Below are 25,785 nucleotides of genomic sequence, written 5' to 3'. Positions count from 1 at the left end.
CCTCAGGCACTGTGCGCCATGGCTCTCTCAGTGACTTAGTGGAATGGTAAAGATGTGTTTGCCAGATCACGTAGAGGTACTTGTGCAACTTGGAGGAATTGGCCAAGAGCTCAGATGTAAGCTCTTTGAGCTGAGGAAGTTTGTTCTCTTTGCTGCTAAATTTTTAGAACTTAGTGTAAAAGAGATGCTCAATAAGTATTTACTGCCAAGATGAATGGATAGGTGATCGAATGACCTAATGAAAAACTTTAAGGTACACAAGGGGCATTCAGTAACTCTTCACTTACTTGCCTGTTTTTGCCCAGGAATTGTCCCTGTGCTGTTCTTCTGGTGGCTGATTTTGGCAGTAGATATATCAATGAGTTACTGGTTATGTTATTTTATATCAGTGTGCTAAATGTTAGAATCATGACTCCCTGAAAGTCAAACCATTTTAAGCTTTGTAGTCTTTAGTTTCTAGACTTAGTATCCACAAAATTTCAGATTTACTTGCATTTTTGTATTTTCTGGGCTCAGCAGTAAAGAATCTGCCTGCAGTGTAGGAAATGCAGGAGACATGGGTTCAATCCCTGGGTTGCGAAGATTCCCTGGAGAACGGCATGGCAACCCACTCCAGTGTTCTTGCCAGGAAAATCTCATGGACAGAGGAGCCTGGTGGGCTATGGTCCATGGGGTTGCAAAGAGTCAGACACAGCTGAAGCGACTGAGCATGCATGCATGCGTGCATGTATTTTGTACTCTCTCCTTTCTCAGTGTATCACATATTAAATCGTTATAATTATAAGTAAATAACTGAAAAGTATACATTAATATTCCCCTGGACCTTTATACTTTAGATTCAATAGTACGTTGTGTCTCAACCTTCTGGGAAGGGTTTTGTTTCTTTTCACAAGAAGCACACTCTTATGTCGGTTCTCTAAACTTAAAATAATGCGTGCAGCATTGCCCTGTCCGTTTTCATGATCTGTTGCATTCACAATGTGCAGGGACAAATGTTCCAGTTAACAATCAAACCATTGTAATTCTCCAAATGACTTTCAACCGTAAAGATATCTGCTTTTCAAAGACCAAGAGGAATAGTTGGAGGAAAAAATAAAAACTCTTTAAGTTCTATAGAAAGTAAGACGTATTCAGATAGATGAGATGTGGCTCATGTGAACCTGTATTATTTTATCCATGTACTATGCTAGCCTCAACATATCTATTTTCATTTTCAAGGCATTTCTATACTTTTATGTAGAGTAGAATGAATGGCTGTTTTGCCTTTTTTTTTTTCTCCCATTTTAGACTCAGCTAGGTCAAGGATTACCTCCATTCCAAAAATATATATATATATATAACTAATTTTGATTGTTCATGATTTACTAGTTGGAAAAGGTAGTATTCTAAGCATGATACAATTTAATCTTCATACATTATAATGAAATTGACTAACATGAAATTGACTTAGAAGATTAAATTGTATCTCCTCTGATTCCTAGGAATCCACTCACTTCCTTTTTCTTGTAAAGGTCATCACTCTTAGTAAATACTATGATTTTTTAGACTCTACAGTTCCAACAAAGATTTTGATCCACAGTTTATCATATTGTAGCTTTCTTGGCACCTATTTTGCCAATTTATTACATATATTATTAAGAACATATAAAATTTGTCTTGTTAATTTACAGTTCCAGGTGACATATTTGAAGTTAAGGGAATGAAATGGGTCAGTTCAGGCTTCTACTTATACATTCAAAATGCCGGAAAGAATCACTTAAGCAAAATCTAGTGCTAAAAATTAAGAGAAAATACAAAGTACAAATCATTTGCTTGTCTTGCTTTTTCATTTATTTATGACTCATCCTTCCCCCAGCATTCCTTATGATTTTTTCACTTCTCCTTCTTACCAAAGCAATCTGTATACAGCAATATGCTGTGTGTGCTCAGTAGAAAAAGATTTTCCTCTGGAACCTGACATCTTATTTTATTTGGATTTGTTAAAAAAATTAAAATTAACTCAAAAAATTTCAATCACCAATTTGCCTCCCCAATCCTAACATATCAACTCCTTACCATTTTTCTGTGTTTCCTTAGTTTTCTTATGAATTTCCCAGTCCAATTTGATGTATTTATCTTGCTGCTTCGTTGTAATCAATCTGGATTATAGATTTTGAGGATGTAAATCATGAGTTTTTTTTTCAAATGTTTTGTATTTATAGTAGAACTAAGTCAGGGCTGGCAGATGGCTTTTTGAAAGAACCAGACACTGCTTTACACTTCCAGAAATGTTTAATGCAGCACCCTGAATTTAACTTTAAAATAGAATATACCTAGTGATTATTTTTTAATTCTTGTTTAAAAATTATTTTAAAAATGTACTTAGATCGACAGGTCCATAATTATGTGGACTTTACCATTCTGACCAGGGTATATTTTACATTTAGTTGTATTTTTTATCATTGGCTTCATTTATGAGGTAATATGTAGACTTTAGAGTTAGTTAGACTTAGGTTAGACTAACAGTTCTATTCACCAACTTGTGACCTTGGTTGAGTTAGCTTCCCAGGGCTGCTGTGATAACATGACACAACCTGGGTAAGCTTAAAATAGAAAAATTCATTCCCTTTCAGACATGGGGGCTAAAAATACACAATCACAGTGTCTGCAGGTCCATGTCCCCTCTGAAGGGTCTAAGGAAAAAAATCTTCCTTATCCTCTTCATAACTTCTGGTGATTGCTGGTGATCTCAGGCATTCCTCACATTAACTCCAAAAGGCCACTGTTTAATGTCCCTGTGGATGTTAACATAGATTTTAAGATAAATAATGTAGCACTCAGAAATCCCGTTTATCTCAAAAAGTATGATGTGTTGTAGGACCATGAAAATAAAGCTGCAGCACCCATGTAGAACAGGAAAGTGGTTAAAGATCCATCTTAAAGGAAGGGAGCATTACATTTTAAAAGAACTTAAAGAATATTGAGAACTGTTTGTCTGTCTACTCTGGGGGAAAAAAAAATGATGCCTGACTTGCTTATACATCATCCAAGAATGATGATGCCCTGCTTGTTTTGTGTCCCATAGAGTGCCAGGTACCCTCACACTAAATATTTCCTCCTCAAAGATTTGCACCCACCTTCCAACTCCCTCCTTTTCTACCAGTATTGTCCTCCTGGAGAGATGACAGTTTCTCCTACTTTGAAGATCAGATTCAGAAGGTCTAGTTCAGTCTCCCAGAGTACCTACACAATCACTCTTTGGTTATCTGTACAGTAGCTGATTCCTGAGATGAGTATCCCTTTACCTTTCTCAAGCCTGGATTTCAACCCAGACCCTTGAGATTGTGAAGACCCCTAAGCTCTTCAGGCCTGAAGACACCCGCGTTTGCAGTTTTCTACTCTTTTATCTTCTTTTTTTGCTTGATGCTGGTTCTAAAGAAGCCTTGGATCCCACTGCTACTGTGTACTGTGAATCCTGCCACCTTTTCTGGAAAAGCATTCTTTTGCTTTAAAAGACCTTTTACCTTTAATAATTCTGATCCAGAGGAAAGAGCATCTCTAATCTCCTCCTTTAACTTTTCACTCTGAAATGGCCTCTAAGGCAGCCTCTTGTGAATCCATAATCTGGAATCTTGTGCTTCCGGAGCAGTCAGATGTTTCTCCTGGATTGTTGCATTACAGTGGAACTGAGGAGTGACAGACAGATGGCTTTTTAGAATAATGAGATACTGAGTTGTATTTCAGAAAGAATGTTCAGGGCAGTGTCCAGAATTTAAATTTAAGGCAAATTACAGAAACAGAGTTTTATTTAAAAATGGGGGGGGGGGGGGTGGCCGGGAACATAGCCTGGATAATGGGATCTCCAAATTTCAGTTTGAATTGGGTTTTTTGCATTGATGAAATCAGGTAATAACTAGATTTTCCTTTAAATTTGTCATGTTGAAACAGAATCATAAAATGGCTAGGATGTTACTTATCCAATGTGAAAAGGAAGTTGGCACTGTATTTGCATTTCATCCCTGTTCCAACAGGCAAAAGAATGCACAAGGTGAGTGGTTTGAGATTTATGTCTTATTTACTTATTCCTAATCCTTTGGTTTTTAGAATTTCTAGAAACTATAGAAGACATCCTTCCAAGCCTCCCAGAAGGTATCAGCGTTTGGGCAATGAAAGACTCTGTTCCACAAGGCATAACTTCACTCAAAGAAAAACTGGACACAGCATCTGACTGTCGGGTGCCACGCAGCCTCCATGCCATCTCAAACACCAAGACTCCTTATCTTTATATTTTTACTTCTGGAACAACAGGTATGATCCATTTGCTCTTTAAACTTGAAAAGAACACAGTGTATTATATTTGAAAAGCAACCGGTTTGGATAAATCTTTGCCATGTGTAGCTGTAACTGAGCAAAGGACTTGAGTACCCAAGGTACAGAAGGCCAAACTCTGATAGCAGGAGATTGCAGAAAAATAAGGATTTATTGCAGCCCACCAAGCCCAAGCCTCAGATCCACTTCAACTTGACCTTTGAGTTGGGGGTTTCTTAAAGGAGAAGAATAAAGAAGCTAGGGTTAGTCATCATCTTGTAACAGTTCTCTTGACAGTTTTGGGAGTCAGGATGTCTCTGGTTTACAACTCTGGCCAGGTGGTCCATGGCTTGAGGGTCTGTGAGCTCATCTTGCCCTGGAGAAACAATGTGTTAACAATATCTATGATAACCACTTTAGTGCTTTAACTATGTCATCAGCCACAGCAATTTTAGTCATCTGACTCTGGTTGATTACTGTTCAGTTCCCCGGGGATTGAGGTCAGAGGGGACAAGAAAGGGAACAAAGCTTTGGATAGAGAGTTGGTAAAAGAATTTGGTTTTAGTGGGGCTCAGTTTCATAGCTACAAAAAATCTGAGAAAGCATGTATCCAAGAAGACCTGGGTTTCTTTAGATCTTTGAACTCTCAAACTTGGATGGAAAATGTAATTGCTTTACCTTTAGCTTGGCAAGTCACCATGTTCACTTGGCCATTGTTGCAAGTGGAAAGATTTTGAAGTTTGGTAGTACAAATGGCACTGGAATATCTGAAAACTTGATCCAGCCCAGTTACTCAGAGTGTGAAATTTGGACTGCTTCTTTGGCAGGATCTTTGCTAGCTTCCCTTAGATGCCTGATATATAAATGAAAAGATGTTTAAATTTTGTAATCACCCTTCTGAATGAAAAAAGCCATTAGTCTACTTTAAAACAGGTTTCTATATTCTTGTATAAAATGTTAGTTCCTAAACACAATCCAAGTATAGAGCTGCCATTTAAATACCTGTAGTAAGCTCTCCTGGTTTTCCCTGGGTTGACTGGAACATGTGAGAAACAGGAAATCTTGAGGTCTTTGTATGTTTGGGGGAGGTTACAAATCAGAATCAAGAAACTAACTTTCCTTTTATCAGGTAAACAACACACACACACAGAGAGTAATGAAACTACCTGGGAATTCAAAAGAAATGTTAAACTTAATTGATTCTGAGAAAAATTCAGTGGTATTTATGGTAGTTTGAATAACCTTTTGTAATTGATTTGAAGATGACCAGGAATTTGAATTGAGGTGTGTTAAAAGCAGGGTACAGTCCATGGGGTTGCAGAGTCGGGCATGACTGAGTGACTTTCACTTCACTTCAAAAGTATTGGTACTTATTTCTTATGCACAGGTAGTATTGTAAGCAAAACTACTATTGCCTAAGTAAAGTTTTTTTACTTTGTTCTTTCCTTTTTCCTCTTTGGAGTCTAACAATAATCTCTTTTATACTGGAGATGTGTTGTGCTTTTTGTTGCTGTCACTTTGTTTAAAACAACTCTGATAAATGAACTGGGAAATGCTAATGTGTATCAGGTTGTCAGCACAAAGATGACCTGACTTGACTTTGAAAGAAACAATAAAATTTTGGAAATTATATCTTTGAAAACTTCCAACAGAAGTTACTTGACAATTTGTCTTTACGCTGTTTTCTTATAAAAAGTGACTCTGGTCTTCAAAACAGTCTTTACCACTCTCCTCTCCCCGTAACCCTCCTCACCCCAAAGAGAATAGTGTGGAGCAGACTATTAACAGCTCCTGTTCTTTAAGATTAAAACCAGTGTTTGATACATTTGCACAACAGGCTGAAAGCAAAAGCACTATTAATTTTTTACTTGATATTTATTCATATTAAAGTAATACGGTACAGAGATGAAAATGCTAATAGTTTTAGAAATATTAGAGAAAAGTACCCTGCTTACCTATTCCCAAACCAATTGCATTTGGTATTTTTTTTTTTTTTTTTGGTCATTCAGTCACTAAAGTCCAACTCTGCAACCCCATGGACTGCAGCGTGCCAGGCTTCCGTGTCCTTTACCATCTTCCGCAGTTTGCTCAAACTCAAGTCCATTGAGTCAGTGATGCCATCCAACCATCTCATCCTCTGTCACCCCTTCTCATCCTGCCTTCAATCTTTCCCAGCATCAGAGTCTTTTCCAGTGAGTCGGTTCTTTGCATCAGGTGACCAAAGTATTGGAGCTTCAGCTTCAGCATCAGTCCTTGCAGTCAATATTTGGGGTTGAGTTCCTTTAGGATTGACTGGTATGATCTCCTTGTTGTCCGAGGGACTCTCAATAGCCTTCACCAGCACAGATCTTTCTGTAATCATCTCCATATATCTAAATAGCTTGAGAATTTTATTGGGTACTTAATAGGTGCCCCCCCCCCAAAATAGGTGCTGCTTGTCCACAATGGAAGATGAAAATTTTATCTTCTTTCTTTATCACTCTCTCCCTCCAACTCAGACTTTTTCCTCTGGTACAGATACTGTCTCTCCCTGACATCACTTTATATATTGTTTCATCATAAATATTGGTTTGATAGTTATCAGTATCATAACACTTTCTAGCTGCCCTCCATAGTATAATAAAATATATTTATTTCCTTTCATGTAAAACCCTTCCCAATCTGGAATCGATCATTTGTTTTTTCATTTGCTTGCTTGGCTTTCTCTACATCTATGACCAGTCTGTACCCATCCTTCTATCAAAAAGTAACTCACCTTTAGACATTGAAAAGCTTGTCTGTATTTTGTCAAGCCTATGTTCTTGTTGTTGCTATATTTTCTTTTGATTGGGGTATTGTTGCTTTAGTTCCTCTTTAGTTCTTTACTGTAGAGGAACGAAAGAGTCTATTGATGAGGGTGAAGGAGGAGAGTGAAAGCCGGATTAAAACTAAATATTAAAAACCTAAGATCTTGGCATCCAGTCCCTTTACTTCATGGCAAATGGAAGGGGGAAAGGTGGAGGTAGGGACAGATTTCCTCTTCTTGGGCTTTAAAATCACTGAGGATGGTGACTGCAGCCATGAAATTAAAAGAAACTTGCTCCTTGGCAGGAAAGCTGTGACAAAGCTAGACAATGTGTTGAAACAGACATTACTCTGCTCACAAAGGTTCATATAGTCAAGGCTGTGGTCTTCCCATTGGTCACATACGGTTGTGAGAGCTGGCCCATAAAGGAGGCAGAATGCCAGAGAATTGATGCCTTAGAACTGTGGTGCTGGAGAAGACTCCTGAGAGTCCCCTGGACAGCAAGGAGATCAAACCAGTCAATCTTAAGGGAAATCAACCCTGAATATTTGTAGGAAGGGTGGATGCTGAAGCTGAAGCTCCAGTATTTTGGTCTTTTGATGCAAACAGCCAACTCATTGGAAAAATCCCTGATGCTGGGAAAGATTGAGGGCAGAAGGAAAAGGATCAGAGGATAAGATGACTGGATGGCATCACCCATGCAGTGTACATGAACTTGGGCAAACTTTGGGAGATGGTGAAGGACAGGGAGGCCTGGCATGCTCCAGTCCATGGGGCTGCAAAGAGTCCAACACAAGGAGCAACTGAGCAACAATAACTACATAGTTGCTTTACATTGTTGTGTTCGTTTCTGTTAAACAGTGAAGTGAATCAGCTGGATGTATACATATATCCCCTCCTGTTTGGATTTCCTCCCCATTTAGGTCACCATAGAGCATTGAGTAGAGTTCCCTGGGCTATACAGCAGGTTCTCATGAGTTTTCTGCTTCATACATATTAGCGTGTATATGTCAGTTCTCGATCACGTCTTTCCCAAAGCTTTCCTCCCTATGATTTCAATCTTGACATGTCCTGGGGTTTGTTTCTCACCATCACCCTGAGAATTCCCTTCAGACCTTCTTTCCAATCCCCTGATTCTTAGATTCTAAATTTATTTCCTTTGTTTACTTTTCATTTTATCACTGCACTTTTTTTGGCAGCTGCTTGTTAGTAGGTAAGTTGAAGTTCTCACATACCTGAATGTCTTTTTGTTTCTACCCTTACCCTTGTATAGAATTCTAGGTAAGAAATGATACTGGTGCAGGGGTTTGAAGGCATTGCTTTTTTACCTTCTATCTTCCAGTATATGTATTGAGAAGCCTTTTTTTTTCTGCTTTCATGTCCTTTACGTCAACCTGGTGGTGTTTTTCTTTCTTTTGGTGGGGGAAGGTGGGGGCAAGGGGGAGGAACTTTTAGAATTCCATGAGTCTTCAGTAGTCTATGATTTCAGGATTATTTGTACTGGGACTAGTCTTACTTATCCATTTTGCTGATAAATCTGTCAGCCTTTTAAATCTAGAAACTCATGTCTTGCAAGTCTAGGTACTTGAAATTTTTTTTAAAGATGTCTGCATATTCTCTTTATTTCTATTTTTTTCTGACCATTCTCTCCTTCTATTATTTTGTTTGTTTGTTCATTCTTTTATCTTTGGGTCTCTAACATTTTAAAGCTTGGCCTCCTTGAACTGTTATTAATTTTCTAATCTTTTCTATCCTATTTTCCTTCTCTTACCTTTTGGTTTACTTTTTGAGAGATTTATATTTTCACCCTATGTTCTCTGAATATTTCTCATTTTGTAGCATGTTATTTTTGTATTATTGATACTTCATTGTCTCATACCTCTCGGAATATTAATATTTTTAAAAAAATTTCTCCTCTCTACCTTGTCTCTATTTTCTCTAATGCCCTTTTACCTTTTATTTTACAGTAGCCTCTGTTCTTTACTCTAGAGGATTTCCTCAAATATCTGTTGACCTTTGGCTGCTCATGTTTAAAGTGTAGCTACCAAAACAAACAAAATCCTAACTAAAAGCTCTGTGTGACCGAGCAGGATTGTGGGCTGGTTAGTTTCAGTGTCCAGGACATTTTGTTGGCAGATTCATGACTACCAGTTTTACTTCTAGGTGCTTCAGATTCCTCAGACCAGAATCTTAAAGGGAAAACTAGTAAGCTGCAAAGAGGGAGCTGGAGGAGGATGCCTACTTTCTCTTATTCCCACAATATGTTCAGTCTCTCTTCTTCCTGGTGTTTCCAGAGGCTCATCTTTTTCCAGAGAATACATATCAGATCTTTACCATTGTGGGGGAAGCATCTGGTGCTGTAATTTCATTTTATTTTTTACATTTTAAAATGTCAAAAGCATTTATTGGCATTCTTTCAAATTTGGATTGTGGATGATACTATACAGGAAAGGTTACACAAATATCATCTCTCGTTAGCTTAAAGTTCTAAGCAACTTGAGGTCTTATAGAGAGCAAAGCAACATACAGAATTGGGCATACAGTAGATGTCATGCTTTATAAATACAAAACTGTCAGAAAATGTAGCAAAATCACATTTCCTACAGACTAGGGTCCTTGGACTCTTTAATCAATAGAAAATGGAAAGGGATCAGACGAGGAATTCGAGGAAAGCTTGACTGGGACTCATGCCACAGCACAGAGAAGTGAAAACAAGTGACAAGCGCTCCTGCTGGCTCCCTGACTAGGGAGGGCAGGCTGGTTCCTAAAATGGGGTGAGGGTAGGGGTGGATTGGTGGGTGGGGCTGGAGGGGTGGCTTAAGTGGTCTGCCCACCCTCTTGGAGGTGCTGTTTACAGGTGTCATGTACAGTAACCTCCTTTTGCTCCTGGCACCTCAGAAATGGCAGTTGATTTGTGCCCCTTTTGAATGTTTTTCATAATTGCCTCAACTGTACATGCATGCAGTTACATTTAGTCCCTTGTAGATTCTTCTATTCTGTCACTTGAGGTGCAGGCGGCCCACGTAAAGGGTCACAGGCCCCAGATCCCAGCCTGTCTCACACTGAACCTCATTAAAGATTGAATTGATGTTTTTTATTAAAAGCATCTCTCTCTCTCTCTCTAAGCTGATGTTTTGCAGCTAGAAACCCAGAGCTGGATTAAGTGATAGTAGTTGTAATGATCATGAGAATTTATATTAGTGTTGCCTATTAGCATAAAAATCAAACAGATTTTCTCAAACAAAAAATCTTATAATGTTGATAATGAAGTAAGTGTTATACAAGTTAGGGAGTGATGTAAAGAAGTGAGACTTAGAAAAGTTAAAAATGATGGGAGCAGAGTCCGCTCACAGGCCCTTTCAAGCAGGTTGTATGGGAGCCCTTTGGATGACATCAAACCTTTCCTAATCATTTTACTAATGTGAAGCTCACCAAAATATATCCATCAACCTAGGGACAAACTTAGAATGTCTCTGAGTAAGGAAAGGACTGAGGTCAATTTTTATACCATTCATGTGTCTTTGACCTGGGAGATTCTGTGAGATCTTGATGAACAAGAGAGGCTTCCCTTATTTATGACAGGTGGAATTGCTTCTTAAACAGAACTCTCATTTAGCTCCCTCTTTATAGTTCCATATTGATACTCCACTCTGGGAGGTACCTAGTCTCCAAGTTTCTGAGCCTTGCTGGGATTTTGTGGGAGCAAATCAACTTTCTCCAAGGCTGTGTCAGTTGTCCACCTGCCTTTCTAAAGTCGTGTTGTGGTCACCTCCAATTCCATTCTTTTTGGCCTTGAGGGTCTATGTATGTATTCAGTCTGCCCGTATCCACTTCTGAGGTGGCTCGTTGAGTTTAGCTAGGTGCCACAAGATATCCAGGAAAGGCTTTTTAACCCTGGAAACAGCAGCCTTGTGGTCAGTCACTCTTGCAAGCAGTGGAAGGAGAAAAAAATGGAACTGCCTTCCAGGCTGCACTGGGACCGGGTGCAATCACCATTAAGTTTATTTCCTTTTGTCTTGCCTGCTTAATATTAGGGATTCTTTCCCTTTTCCAAAATTATCCCCAAATTCCCGAGATTTTTTCCATCCCTACCCATAAATTGGTTTTCTCTTAATAGCATCTCTTCTTCCTTCTTCCTGCTAATCTCCAATTCACTGGACAGAACCTCACTCCCACCTTTATGCCTGGACCTCATCACAGTGGTCTCTCCACATCTGTGGATGTGTGGAGAGTTTTAATGCCAGGGATCCACAGAAGGTTAGAAAAGCAGAGGATTTCAGAGACCACCTAAGGTAGCATTTTCCCAAGCTTGTGCCACCTATATCCCTTCATGTCTACAAAGAAAAAAAATTAAACTTGAAGAGGTGCTTTATGACCACAGGACTTTGAGAAACACCACTGAAAAAAACAGTAACATTTTTGTACAGTTGGGCCCCTCAGAGGCTTTAGTAAGGTAATGAACCAACTCTTCCAAGAGAGACTCTAAGTTGCAGTTTTAACAAGCTTATTTATTCTGTTGGTTCATCTTTCTTTCTTTAAAACTTTTTTTTTTCTTTCTTCAAAACTTTAAGTTGCATGAACCTTTGATCACTTTCATTGTTGGATAAGCTCCTATCTGTTGTCTCCTTTATCAAAAAGTCTGAGTACCTTAAATAATTTATAATAACTTTTATAACAAGTTAATGAGATCATTATTCACTTAAAACTAACCAAATCAGGAACCAAAACATGAGTAATTTGTTTGTCACTAAAGTGCTTTATCGGAGTGACAGAAGCACACAGGTGAAAAATAACTAGATAAAGCATCCTTCATTTTTTGACACACCTCCAACTGAAAAATTATTTTTAAAGCTGGGTTGCCATGAGATCAGGAACAATATGGAAAGTAGGGAATATGATAACTGAAGAACAGCAGGTAGGAACTTTGCAGAGGCAGAAAATGCATAAATATTTGATTCTCCGGATGAAGATGAGAAAAGCAATTACAGTATCAAGAATCAAGGATGCTAGTCTCACTGAAAATCTTTATAATGGCTTGACAAGAAATTTTGGAGGGATTCTCTATCCATGTGGAGGACAATAAACTCTTTCAGGTTGTGAGATGCCTAGCTATCAGAAAGAGCCACAGAAATTTCTTTTGAGAAAACTTAAATGAACTTTAGTTAGGACTGTAGGCAAGACCATGCCAATTTTGTGTATAAGATCAAGTCTCTTCCAGTTGATGAAACTGAAGCCCAAAGCCTATCAGAAAATGTTGAAGGAGGTGCAGCAACTATGCAGACACGAAGCTCACTCTGGAAGAGTGTCTGGAAGTCACTGTAGACTGGGGTTTGCAGTCACATGTGCTGCTCTCACTAAAAATCCCATGACAGCTTTAGTTTTATTCAGTAAATAGGTCGAACCAGAGAAAAAACTGTGTATTGGGGGCATTTTTATAGCAAATATGGCTCTTTGAAGCTTCCTAGATTTCAAACTCTTATATAATTTTATAGTTTTAATCCTCTGGGTAGATCCAAGATTCTAGAGATTAATTTAAGTCACAGCCGGCATTTGAATGGCCCTTTTTACCAAGCATATAGACTATTTTGATGTATTTTTGCCTCAGTTGCTGTTGTAGTTGATACCAACACAGTATCTTTTCTGTTACATTTTTTTTCTTCCTTTTATTCCAGGTCTACCAAAAGCAGCTGTGATTTGTCATCTGATGGCTACAAAGTATTCTTCTGGATTATGGGCTTTTGGTTGTACTTCTGATGACATCATTTATATAACTCTTCCTCTGTATCATAGTGCAGCATCTCTTCTGGGAATTGGTGGATGTATTGAATTAGGTATGCTTTTATTGTCTGAATAAGTTTTCACAATGTCTAATAATTAGAACTTGTCTTCATTAAAGTTTGAAATGCTATTTGTAGAATTCAGAGTAATTGTGTGCATGTTATACAATTATAAAATGTTTACTAAAAGGACACAGCTTCATCACCCACTTCAGTGTATGCCTGAAGTGGAAGGAGCAGTGCCCTGGGAATTTGGCCTTGTGGTTGGAACTGGCTATTGACAGGACTTCCTTCTCCATGTGATCACTCACTGTTTAGTGGCCAAGCCCTGCCTCCTTAAGTGGAGGAAGGAGCTTTCCCAATCAGAAGCCTAGTATCTCTTAATCTCTTAAGTCTTAGTTTTGGAAGTCACATGGATCATTTTATCTGCATTTTGCTGGTCAAAACAAGTCACAAGCCAGCTCAGAATCAAGATTTGACGAGTGGGGAAATAGACCCAACTTCTTGAAAGACAGGGTGTCAAATCCACATTGTAAAGGTAAGTGTAGAGGAGGAGTTATTGAGGCTATCTTTGCAAACATTGTACTCCAGATACCCAAGAAGTCATTTGGTGGAACTGACAACTCAGTAGAGTCCATTGATAATCATGTTGAGATTATGTGTCTGTTACTAGCTCACTCAGAAATAATATTTAGAGATCACTTACCATGATTTATATGTATATATATATCTAAAATACTATAAAGTAATGTTATAGAATGGTATGTTTAGAATGTGACAAATGTCTACAGTAAATAAAGATGAAGGTCGAGACATTAGCATTTTCCTTGGAACATATTCCTATGACTTAAAATTGTTATTAAAATTAGGTTGTTAAAATTAGGTTCTGCAGTCATCAATGAACCTTTTTGTTGGTGCTTTCTTACAAATTCTGCCTTGCTAACTCAACCTCAAAATATATTGAGGCTGCTTTAAAATTTTTTAAAATAAATATTATGTATGTATTCAAGGTCAAAAGTAAGTGAATATTCTTGGTCTCTGTGAAGAAGGATGACCTTTATCTATATTCATTCTCTACTACTTATAACTGTCCTATTTATTTTGAGTGCTTCTTTCATCCCATGTATTATAAGAAGCGTACCTACAGTCAAAATATAGAATTACAGCATGAATATTTTTAAAAGACTTTTTTGACTGTAAGATTAATGTTTTCAAATGAGCTTGATATAAATGGCCACTGATAGATTATAAAAGCCTTGAAAGTGAGCAAAACTCTTCTGGACAGAGCAATATCATTTGTGTTTTATGTTAATTCTGCCCTTGAATTTTTTCCCTTGTGCCTTTTTATGCTTTCCTCATAGGTGCCAGTTGTGTGTTAAGGAAGAAATTCTCAGCAAGCCAGTTTTGGAATGACTGCCGGAAGTATAATGTGACTGTGTTCCAGTACATTGGAGAACTTTGTCGCTACCTTTGCAGACAACCTAAGGTAAGAGTAATCTTTGCTGGAGAGAAAAAGTAATTTCAGAAAGAAAATGTATTGAGAGATAATAATTTTTGTTTGCTTATACTCCATTTTTTTCCAGAACATAGTTTAACTGACTTACAAGGATATATGCAAAACCCCAAAATAAAATAAATATGAAACAATCAAAGAAAATAAAAGAAGAGCTATTTACGAATGTACTGTGCTTTTTATTGAGGCAAGGGAAGAGAGACTCGCAATTCGGTCCACTTCATGCTTATACTGATTAAAATTTCCGTAAACAACAAAAAAAAATTTCTGTAAACATAGCATGCATCTGATTATGAAATAATTTCTGTTTACAGAGAGCAGTTATTCCAAGGGTTGAATTAGATCATCTTTTAAAATGTTGGTCTTTTAGAAAAACACAAAAACTAATGACACTGATTATACTTGTTTTTTTATTTTTTTTTTCTTTTGAACAAGTGATTACATTAGAATATTTCTTTGGTTTTGCTGTAAACTTAAAAAGAAGTGTTGCTTTGCACTTTGCACTTATCTTCCCACTAAGGTGGTCATTTTCATGACCTTTTGATAAATCACCCCTTCTGAAAGCAGACAGGTAGGGACAGTTGCATAAGCCTGAAGGCTGTCTTTATGTTAGTTGGTTTGCTTTTTTGCCCTCAGGAGTTATCGTCCTTTTCCTGGTCTCGTTTGTGTTTCAAGATGCTTATTTTTCAACTATCTGATGATCTAAACATACTTGAGGCTACAAAGAAGGGACTGTCTGTAATCAAATCTACACCAGCCCCCTGAAGGGTGCTGATAGAGGATGCCTCCCTATGCAAGGTGGAGCAACAGAGCCTGCCTGATGACCTGCCCTTGACCTTTGAGAGAAACACATTTTCTAAGACATCTCTCACTCGTTACCTTTCCCCAGCTTCACCCTGGCTTAAGGCTTGGATGGTAGACTGGAATGCCTTCTCTGGCAGCTAAAATATGGACATGTAATCCTTCCTTACCCACAGCACAGCTGAGGCTAGACTGGAGGCATTTAAATAAGACCGTATTAAAGATACAGAATTACACAGGAGAGATAATACAGAGAAGAATCTAGAACTGGAGAATCTTGTTTACAAAATGCTTGTCAATTTAAGCTTGGAGTTTACCATCGTGAGACCTCCCATCTGACTCCTGACTTGCCTCCTTGTAGGAGAGGCCATCCTACCCTTTTGTTTGGTCAAGAGTGCTTCAAATCCCTAGGGATTCCCCACATTCATAGCTTAGACAAGGAGTCTCATAAACATGTTTCAGCTTTTTGACTTTTATTCTTCTCTAGGAGAGTTTGCCAAAATCAGAATTGTGGTCTTACCTGAAGATTCCCAGTAGAATAATTTTAGTGCTACAGACTGATTTATTTCTTCTTGCAGATTTTATTGTATTTTTTGATGATGTGATAACTGAACTATTTGAGGAATTAATGCCATCCAGTAAAATGAAAGGCTTTTTCAGTGCAGGGCATCATAAGCACTACCTAACAAACTTCTTCATAGCCTTTCTAGACCTTGGCCCAAGCCTTTCCCATTTCCTCTCATCCTTTATTAGCAACATGAACTTTTGCAAGATCATTTGCTCTGTAAGTCTTTATTAAATGGTTGGATACGTTCATCAGTTTTTTTCTATAAGTTTTGCCATCTTAAATGATGCTATATTTAATATCTTCATGGAATATAGTCAATGTAGGGCCTCAGAAGTGAAGGTAGTCAAAGAGCATGGACATTTTGGTTATTTTTATGGCATGTTTCCAGATTGCTGTTCAGAGTGGTAGATGTGATTTAGAATCTCATTGACAATTTGGAGTATGCCCACTGCACAGTCTCTTATTGATACTGAGTGGTATTAAAAATAATGGTCTTCCAGTGTCCTTCACGGAAAACTAGATGCTAGTTGTCTTTGTCATGTTGTTGTTAGTAACGCTTACATTTTATTTACGTGGATAGCGCTTAAAATACGTTATGCTTTGTAAGTTTCTTCAAAAGTCCCTGTAGGATAGAGAACAGGGAGAAAAGACCAGTCTCCCTAGCTCACTCTTTCAGATATCATGGCTGAAACCCAACTTGCTTGGACTTCGTAGTAATATTGTTTGAACAAAGAATGTTGTTTCTTTAAAAAAAAATGAGGAAAAGAGTTCTAATTTTATTTCTACTTTTATAAACTAGAAGCTAACATATTTTTAATTTCTTTGTTAAGATTACTGGCAAGATGGGGTAGTTTTTTTTAACTGTATTTCCCTTTTAAAATACCTCTTTTACTTATTTATCTCTTTGGCACATGTTTTATCTTATTCACTTGAGCTCCCGTTTCATATAATAAAGGAATTAACAGTTTGTTGTATTTGCTATAAGCCTTTTTTCAAGGCATTTTCCTTTGATGTTTTTAAGTGAGGTGAAATATTCTTTTCTCTTCCCTAAACTTGTACTGCACTGATTTGGGGAAAATACTGTAGCTGCAGAAAATTTGAGAGAACTGAATTGAAAGCAGAACTCCTGTTTGCTTTTAGTTAATTAAGTATTTTAATTCTTTAGTTCTTAATTCTTTAATTCTTTAGTTCTTTGAGGAAAGACTCGTGTTTGTGAAATAATCTCTAAGCACTTACCTAAAGACAAGTTGATGAGGAGAGAGGGAAATAAACATATTTGCCGAAAGGAAAATAGAATGATCTTTTTTTGAACAGAGATACATTGTATTACCTAATCTTCTTTGTTGATTTCTCACAGAAAGAGTATAAACAGTTCTTGGCATTAAAGATTGGGAACAGAAGAAAGTCATTTTGTTATGACATCTTATCCCTTCAAGGGGATCTTGTTCTCTGGCTGTCCAATGTTCATTCCTTTCAATGAACTTCCCCTGAAAGGAAGTGGCAGTGAGTGTGTGCAGCCAGCGTAGCAGTGGGTTCAAGTAGGGCCATAGAGTTAGTAAGTGGCACAGTCCACACACCCTCAGAGAAAGTAAATTGCATGTCTCCTGAGACGTGGTTTTAAGCCCCACAGATATTTAATAGGCATATTTAAAAGAAAGCAAAGCCACGTATTCTCTATATCTAGAGTTGTTGTCAATCGCAGGGTAAGTAATATATTCTGGACATTTACCTGAAGGCAGAAGCCACAGTCTGAGTTGAGTGTTTGTATGTGGTTGTATAGAAACCTCCTAGAGTTGGCTATCCCTAGCTGGAAGCGCTTATCCACCCCCTGACTCAAACCCATCATTTTTATTTTTGAAAACTTCAGTTACAAAATTTCCTTTGGCATAAACATTTGGATGTGCCTCAGACTGCTGGCAGCAGCACTGTCCTTAAAGAAAATCTAAAAAAATAGCTGAGGTACTCGCTCCTCTTGGTCATGGAGTGTTAGGGGAATTATCCTCTTCCTCTGAGACTAGAAAAGCAGCTCTTTCCCCATCTTCCAATCTTACATATGTTCTACATTACTGAAGGCCATCATACATTTTATCATTAGATCTAGCTCTATATTTGCTTAATATTAGGGCTTCTCAGGTGGCACAGTATAAAGAATCTGCCTGCCAATACAAGAGACACCAGAGACACTCAGGTTCAGTCCCTGGGTCAGGAAGATCCCTTGGAGGAGGAAATGGCAACCCACTCCAGTATTACAAAAGTGATCACAGATAATGATTAATATTATGAAGAAACGAAACCTTTTGAGGTGATGGAGACCAATGAGTGGTAGGAGTGAGGCATTGCTGATTAGATTGAGCACTCAGGGAAGGCTTCACTGACATGGTAACCTGTGAGCTGAGGAATCATCATGATGGTGTGGGTGGGATACCACCATGGCAAAGCTAGGGGACTGCAGTCATGATGGAATAAACTGAAAACAACACAGCCCACAGAGGACACACTACTGAGTGTTTAATGGGATGGAAACTGTGGCTGGGCCATCCATGGACCAGATCTTATGAGGCTCAGTAGACCCTGGAGGTCAAATTTGGATTTTGTACCCTTCAGAGTATTTGCAAAAAGATGGTAAACTGGAAAATATACCAATTCAGGAATCCATTTTGAAGGAAAGATAACAAGATAATAAGATTCCTCTTAGTTCAGGAATAGGGAGTGAAGAGTAAAGAAATGGATAGAATCAAGGAAGAATCTGTCCCAGGATTGCAGTTCAAACTAGGCAAATTGTGAACTATTTGTTGAGATAAGGAAAACTGAGATTCGAGAAGTGAAAATTAAATGTCTTTTGGACACGTTAAGTTTGGCATGTTAGACATCCAGTTTAAGTAGTAAAATAGGCAATTGAATTCAGGAGTCTGGAGCCCAAAATGTACAGGGAATGGGGCCTAATTAACAAAGCCCTATGTTATGATCATATGTAAGATGCCTCTTTTTCAAGTTAACATTATAGTTTATCATTTACAGTATATAGTTTGTCTATTGCTCTCAATGTGAAACACCTACATTTTGACATTCTCAAAGCATAGCTTATATTCTTTAGTATATGTACATTTGTATATATGTTTTCTATTAATTATGTCCTGTTTCCTTTATATTATTTTTTTTTAATTTAAGAAATTTATTGGGAACTAGGAAATATACTATGATTCTGAATATTATAGTGAATATTAATGTCAAATATTAAACTTTGACAATATTAGAACTTTGACAAAATAGTTTATGCTCAACTGTCATCATGAAGAGAGACATTTTTAAACACCTGAATATTTGATAAATATTTATTGACTTTTTCATTAAATATTAAATAGTCTTCATTCAATTCCATATGGATTATACTAAACTTTCATTAGTAATGTTTAGACAGTCCTACAGTGGACCCTTAGGTGTTTGCTGTGTTTTTTTGAAGGTAACAAAATGAAAATTTTGACATTGATGATGTGAGATTTTTTAAGACTTCGTTATGAAAGGGAACCTGCTTTACTTTCTCCAAAGAGAATCCATCATTTCTTTCAAGATTTTTGAGGTTTCCTTCCATGGACAGAGAAGCCTGGATGCTACAGTTCATAGTGTCACAAAGAGTAGAACACTTTGACTTTGTCATATTTAGATAAGATGTAAGGATAAAGACAATTCAATAGTACTAGAGAATAAAATTCCAATTCTTGTTGTTTAGTCCCTAAGTCCTTTCCAACTCTTTTGCCACGCTATGGACTGTTACACATCAGGCTTCTCTGCCCAAAGTGTTCTCCAGGCAAGAATATATAGGTGGGTTGTCATTTTCTTCTCCACGGGATCTTCCCAACCCAGGGTTCGAACCCCCCTCTCAGGCATAGTGGGTAGATTCTTTATCACTCAGTAACTAAATGATGCTGACTTAACCTAAATCTCTTCAACTTGTATGTTTGTTTTACCAGTTATGTTTTTAATCAGTCTGAAGACAGTTACAGGCTTTCATTGGCATTACCTTGTCCCTGATTCAGGGCATTACCATTTATTCTTTTCTAATTGAAAAATGAATATTTTAAAAGCATTTGTTCTTTTATCATGTTTTCATTTTCTTAGTCTCTGTATAACTTCAAGTGTTTTACCATTAGGTTTTCCCCATTTCACCTCTTGTGAAAGATATAGTTTCTCAAAGCATTAAGCTTTGGAAACTTTTATTATCACATGTAGTAACTTTAGTTGTTTTAGTTGTTATCAAGATGTTCTGATTTAGTTTCATTGCCGTTGTCTTCTTGACAGCACTCAGAATAATTGATTTTATCTCCAAGACCTAGTTGTTTAAAAATATTTAGGACTTTTTAAATTTTTTCTTTTCCTCAGATATTTGAAGCATATTTTTACATGGTTGAGAAAATCAGCTCTCTTTTAAAACCCAGTTTTTCTTTAATAAATTAGAGATGTGTTTACTATTCTCATAATAAATATGAAAGCTTTAGAAAAGTTTGCAAGGAACCAGAACTTTCTTTTCTGCTGAGAAACTACAAGTATAGAAATACAAGGGACTAATATCTTAAAAATAGCTATTAGCAACCTAAATGTTGGTAGAATTAAAAGGGAATTAATGTTTTGGAAAGTTTTAGAACTGTGTATATATTAAAGGCTTTTTATAAATGCATTTTTAATACTTAGTGATTCATAGTTCATGGGTAGTGGTACATGTAAAGCATGCATATCTTTTTCTATCTGCTTATACCTCCTGCTGTCATTTCCACTAGAATACATATATCCTTTTTTACTAGATTTCCCCACAAATTTGCTTTATATGGAAAGCCATCAGGTAGTGTGTTAGCTGTGGAATCAAAAGACACAGGCTCAGTTCAAGCTCTTATTGTATGACTCTCTACTGCTCTCTTCTCTTGGAGCCACAGGGCCTGTCTTTATATTTATTGTTGTTGTTCAGTTTCTCAGTAATGTCTGACTCTTTGCAACCTCATGGACTACAGCACACCAGGCTTCCCTGTCCTTCACAATCTCCCTGAGTTTTCTCAGACTCATGTCCATTGAGTCAGTGATGCCATCCAACCATCTTGTCCTCTTTCGTCCCCTTCTCTTCCTGCCTTCAACCTTTCCCAGCATCAGGGTTTTTTCCAATGAGTCAGCTCTTCGCACCAGGTGGCCAAAGTATTGGAGCTTCAGCTTCAGCATCAGTCCTTCCAATGAATATTCAGGGTTGATATCCTTTGGGACTGACTGTTTTGATCTCCTTGCTGTCCAAGGGACTCCTAAGCGACTTCTTCAGCACCACAGTTCAAGGCATCAATTTTTCAGTGCTCAGCCTTCCTTATGGTCCACATCCATACACGACTACTTGGAAAAACCACAGCTTTGACTTTTGCCAACAGACCTTTGTTGGCAAAGTAATATCTCTGCATTTTAATATGCTGTCTAGGTTTGTCACAGCTTTTTTTCCAAGGAGCAAGTGTCTTTTAATTTTATGGCTTCAGTCACCATCTGCAGTGATTTTGGAACCCAAGGAAGTAAAGTCTGTCACTCTTTCCATTGTTTCCCCACCTATTTGCCATGAAGTGATAGGACCAGATGCCATGATTTTTGTTTTTTGAATGTTGAGTTTTAAGCCAGTTTTTTCACTCTCCTCTTTCACCTTCATCAAGGATTTCTTTAATTCCTCTTTGCTTTCTGCCATAAGGGTGGTTATCATCTACATATCTGAGGTTATTGATATTTCTCCCAGCAATCTTGATTCCAGCTTGTGCTTCATCCAACCCACCATTACATGATGTACTTTGCATATAAGTTAAATGAGGGGGAAGTCAATATACAGCCTTGACTTACTCCTTTCCCAATTTGCGATTAGTCTGTTATTCCATGTCCAGTTTCTAACTGTTGCCTCTTGATCTGCATACAGGTTTTGCAGGAGGCAAGTAGGTTGCCTGGTATCCCCATCTCTTTAAGACTTTCCCACAGTTTGTTGTGATCCACACAGTCAAAGGCTTTAGTGTAGTCAAAAGTTAATTCATGTTTTTCTGTAACATCTTATGGAAAAACCTGAATGAACTTTATGGCTAACCCAATAAAAAATAGATAACAGTACCTACCTCTCCTAATTTGGCCATTGATTCTAATCATCCAGTTATGAGATATATGTGAAAAAACGTGAAGTGATAAGCCAAACACAAATGGAAGGATATTATTTTTAAGCAGAATGTGGTAATGTTTTCCATGAATGTCATTATAAGATTGATGTTTTAGTGTTAAAAAACATTTGGCCTCCTCTTTGATTTCTTTCATCAGTGTTTTATAGTTTTCTATGTATAGGTCCTTTGTTTCTTTAGGTAGATATACTCCTAAGTATTTTATTCTTTTTGTTGCAATGGTGAATGGTATTGTTTCCTTAATTTCTCTTTCTGTTTTTTCATTGTTAGTATATAGGAATGCAAGGGATTTCTGTGTGTTAATTTTATATCCTGCAACTTTACTATATTCATTGATTAGCTCTAGTAATTTTCTGGTAGAGTCTTTAGGGTTTTCTATATAGAGGATCATGTCATCTGCAAACAGTGAGAGTTTTACTTCTTCTTTTCCTATCTGGATTCCTTTTACTTCTTTTTCTGCTCTGATTGCTGTGGCCAGAACTTCCAACACTATGTTGAATAGTAGTGGTGAGAGTGGGCACCCTTGTCTTGTTCCTGATTTCAGGGGAAATGCCTTCAATTTTTCACCATTGAGGGTGATGCTTGCTGTGGGTTTGTCATATATAGCTTTTATTATGTTGAGGAATGTTCCTTCTATTCCTGCTTTTTGGAGAGTTTTAATCATAAATGAGTGTTGAATTTTGTCAAAGGCTTTCTCTGCATCTATTGAGATAATCACATGGTTTTTATCTTTCAATTTGTTAATGTGGTGTATTACATTGATTGATTTGCGGATATTAAAGAATCCTTGCATTCCTGGGATAAAGCCCACTTGGTCATGGTGTATGATTTTTTTAATATGTTGTTGGATTCTGTTTGCTAGAATTTTGTTAAGGATTTTTGCATCTATGTTCATCAGTGATATTGGCCTGTAGTTTTCTTTTTTTGTGACATCTTTGTCTGGTTTTGGAATTAGGGTGATGGTGGCCTCACATGAAAAGATGCTCAACATCACTCATTATTAGAGAAATGCAAATCAAAACCACAATGAGGTACCATTACACGCCAGTCAGGATGGCTGCTATCCAAAAATCTACAAGCAATAAATGCTGGAGAGGGTGTGGAGAAAAGGGAACCCTCTTACACTGTTGGTGGGAATGCAAACTAGTACAGCCGCTATGGAAAACAGTGTGGAGATTTCTTAAAAAACTGGAAATAGAACTGCCATATGACCCAGCAATACCACTTCTGGGCATACACACTGAGGAAACCAGATCTGAAAGAGACACGTGCACCCCAATGTTCACCGCAGCACTGTTTATAATAGCCAGGACATGGAAGCAACCTAGATGCCCATCAGCAGACGAATGGATAAGGAAGCTGTGGTACATATACACCATGGAATATTACTCAGCCATTAAAAAGAATTCATTTGAACCAGTCCTAATGAGATGGATGAAGCTGGAGCCCATTATACAGAGTGAAGTAAGCCAGAAAGATAAAGACCAATACAGTATACTAACACATATATATGGAATTTAGAAAGGTGATAACGATAACCCTATATGCAAAACAGAAAAAGAGACACAGAAATACAGAACAGACTTTTGAACTTTGTGGGAGAATGTGAGGGTGGGATATTTCAAAAGAACAGCATGTATACTATCTATGGTGAAACAGATCACCAGCCCAGGTGGGATGCATGAGACAAGTGCTCCGGCCTGGTGCACTGGGAAGACCCAGAGGAATCGGGTGGAGAGGGAGGTGGGAGGGGGGATCGGGATTGGGAATACATGTAAATCCATGGCTGATTCATATCAATGTATGACAAAACCCACTGGAAAAAAAAAAAAAAACATTTGGCCTTTAACTAATAAAAACCATGCAACATTGATTGTAAAAATCAATTTAGATCATGATTATTTTAAAATAAAGCTTTACTAATGTTAAAATGTTAACAGGTTTATATTGCACTTGTCACACAAAAACATTAGATATAAAAATACAAAATCAGAAACCCTGAAAATATTATACCTGTTTATACTCTATATGTACTATATATACCTATATATACTCCTGCTATTACTGTAAACATGGTGTATTAGTCAGGTTTTCCTACCTTCCATATTGATTTAACATTTTAAAATTTATATTCAAGATTATTTATTTTACTATTTATTTGCTATTTTCCACATTGCCTCTTCCTTTAATAGTCTGTTTCTAATGTCCATGCTATGGGCATATGAAGTCAAGGTCAGAAATGGTGGATCTCTGCCTTTCCAGTAAGGCTTACCAAAAATTACAAGATTCTTTAGCAAAGTATTAGCAGCTTGAATTTTCTAGCAGATGATTTTATTCCCAATGAAAGAAAGACAATGAATTTAAATAAAAAAGAGAGTTCTAAGTCCGTCTTTTCCATTAATTCATCATGTGGCATCAGGCAAATCATTTAATTTCTTTGCACCTCAGAGTTGGGGAGCTTCACATTAAAGCCTGTCTTCCCTGTCTTATAAGCTCTGTGATCATGGACGAATTGTTCAGCTTCTCTGAGCAGCCCCCACACCAGTTTTTTCATCTATAGGATGAATATAATAGCAATTACATCCAAAGCTGACATAAGTATTAATGAGACAGATATTGAAATACAAATGGAGACAGATGGGCCGTAATGATGGGGTCTCCTGGAAGAGAAGACAGCCTTCTCCCAAGAGGCCTCACGAGATGTATTTGTTATTGTAACAAATGTGCCAAAGTTGTTCTAGTCTCCAGCCTGACAGGTTCGCAATGGCATCTATCAGCCCCTGATAGATATAAACAGGCATGCCAGTTTATAGCTTTAAATTGGCTCTACTGCTGGGGTCTTCCTCAGTCTTCCTGACCTCTAAATGTTAGCATGTCCAGAACGCTCAGTCACGCCTTCCCCTTCTCTCTCTCTGGACGTGTTCCCAGCTGCAAATACCATCTACAACTTAACTCTCAAGCGTGTCTTTGCAGCCCTGTCATTAATCTTCCTTGCAGCTTCCCTTTTTCTCACACCTCCATGGGCACCTCCTGCAGTTTCAACGTTTAAATAGATCCAGACTCAAACCTCGTCTTACTGCCCTGCTGCTCTCATCTGCATTGGCACAACTTCTGCCCCCAAATCCCAGAAAGGGCGTCTTCTGAACTCCACTTTGCCCTTCTGACTTTGATTCTTACGGAGCAGTTGGAATGATTCTGTCAAAGTGTAAATCAGATTATGTTACTTCACTACTCAAATCCCTCTGATAGTTTACCTGGAGGAAAATCCAGATCCCCTTAGCATGGGGCCATAGAGCTCTGTGGGACCTGCTTGCCCTGCTAGGATCCCCCCACCCCCACCCCGATACACACCGTTTCATCCACCCCAGCCTCAGTGGCTTCCTAGGTTTTTCTTCAATGCACCAGAACTCTCAGTTCCCCCCCTTGAATGCTCCCCCAGATATTTGCATGTCTCACTGCCTGGCTATTCAGATCCCCTCCTCCTCCTCCTCAGAGAGGGCTTCTCTGGCCACAACCCAGATTTGTGTCCGGTACAGTCGCCTTCCCAGCTCACAGGGACCCCACACCCAAAATCGGGTTCTAGTGTTGAGACAGATGATGTCACACGTGCACTAAGAGAATGTGAATGGATTTATTACTCACGTAATGAGACTTTCTGGGGAGAGGAGGACAGGGGCCCAAGCAGGTCAAAAACTGGCCTGAGATAGCAGAGGAAAGAGACCAGTTCAGCTTTTATTGTGCTAAGAGGCTGGGACTAGGGTGAGGGACCTTGTGCACGTAGGGTTGCTCATATGCTTTGAACTTCCTGTTGCTGCCAAGGGAAGGAGCCCTGGCCATTCTCAATAGTTTGCCCAGATATAGGGCAGAAGAGGAAAGGGGATGGG

The 25,785-nt window shown here is 38.0% G+C and overlaps 1 protein-coding gene across 1 annotated transcript in view; it reads left to right on the top strand.

The window, feature by feature from the left end:
* Positions 1 to 25,785, top strand: part of SLC27A6 (solute carrier family 27 member 6) — a 72,827-nt gene that overhangs the window by 5,293 nt on the left and 41,749 nt on the right. The window contains exons 2-4 of the mRNA XM_043912193.1: positions 4,084 to 4,287; positions 12,745 to 12,903; positions 14,211 to 14,335. Coding sequence (XP_043768128.1) covers positions 4,084 to 4,287; positions 12,745 to 12,903; positions 14,211 to 14,335 — 488 coding nt within the window. The remainder of the gene's footprint in view (positions 1 to 4,083; positions 4,288 to 12,744; positions 12,904 to 14,210; positions 14,336 to 25,785) is intronic.

This window comes from Cervus elaphus, chromosome 9 (assembly GCF_910594005.1).
Source record: "Cervus elaphus chromosome 9, mCerEla1.1, whole genome shotgun sequence".
Taxonomy (NCBI): domain Eukaryota; kingdom Metazoa; phylum Chordata; class Mammalia; order Artiodactyla; family Cervidae; genus Cervus; species Cervus elaphus.
This window is presented reverse-complemented; position numbering and strand designations above follow the sequence as displayed.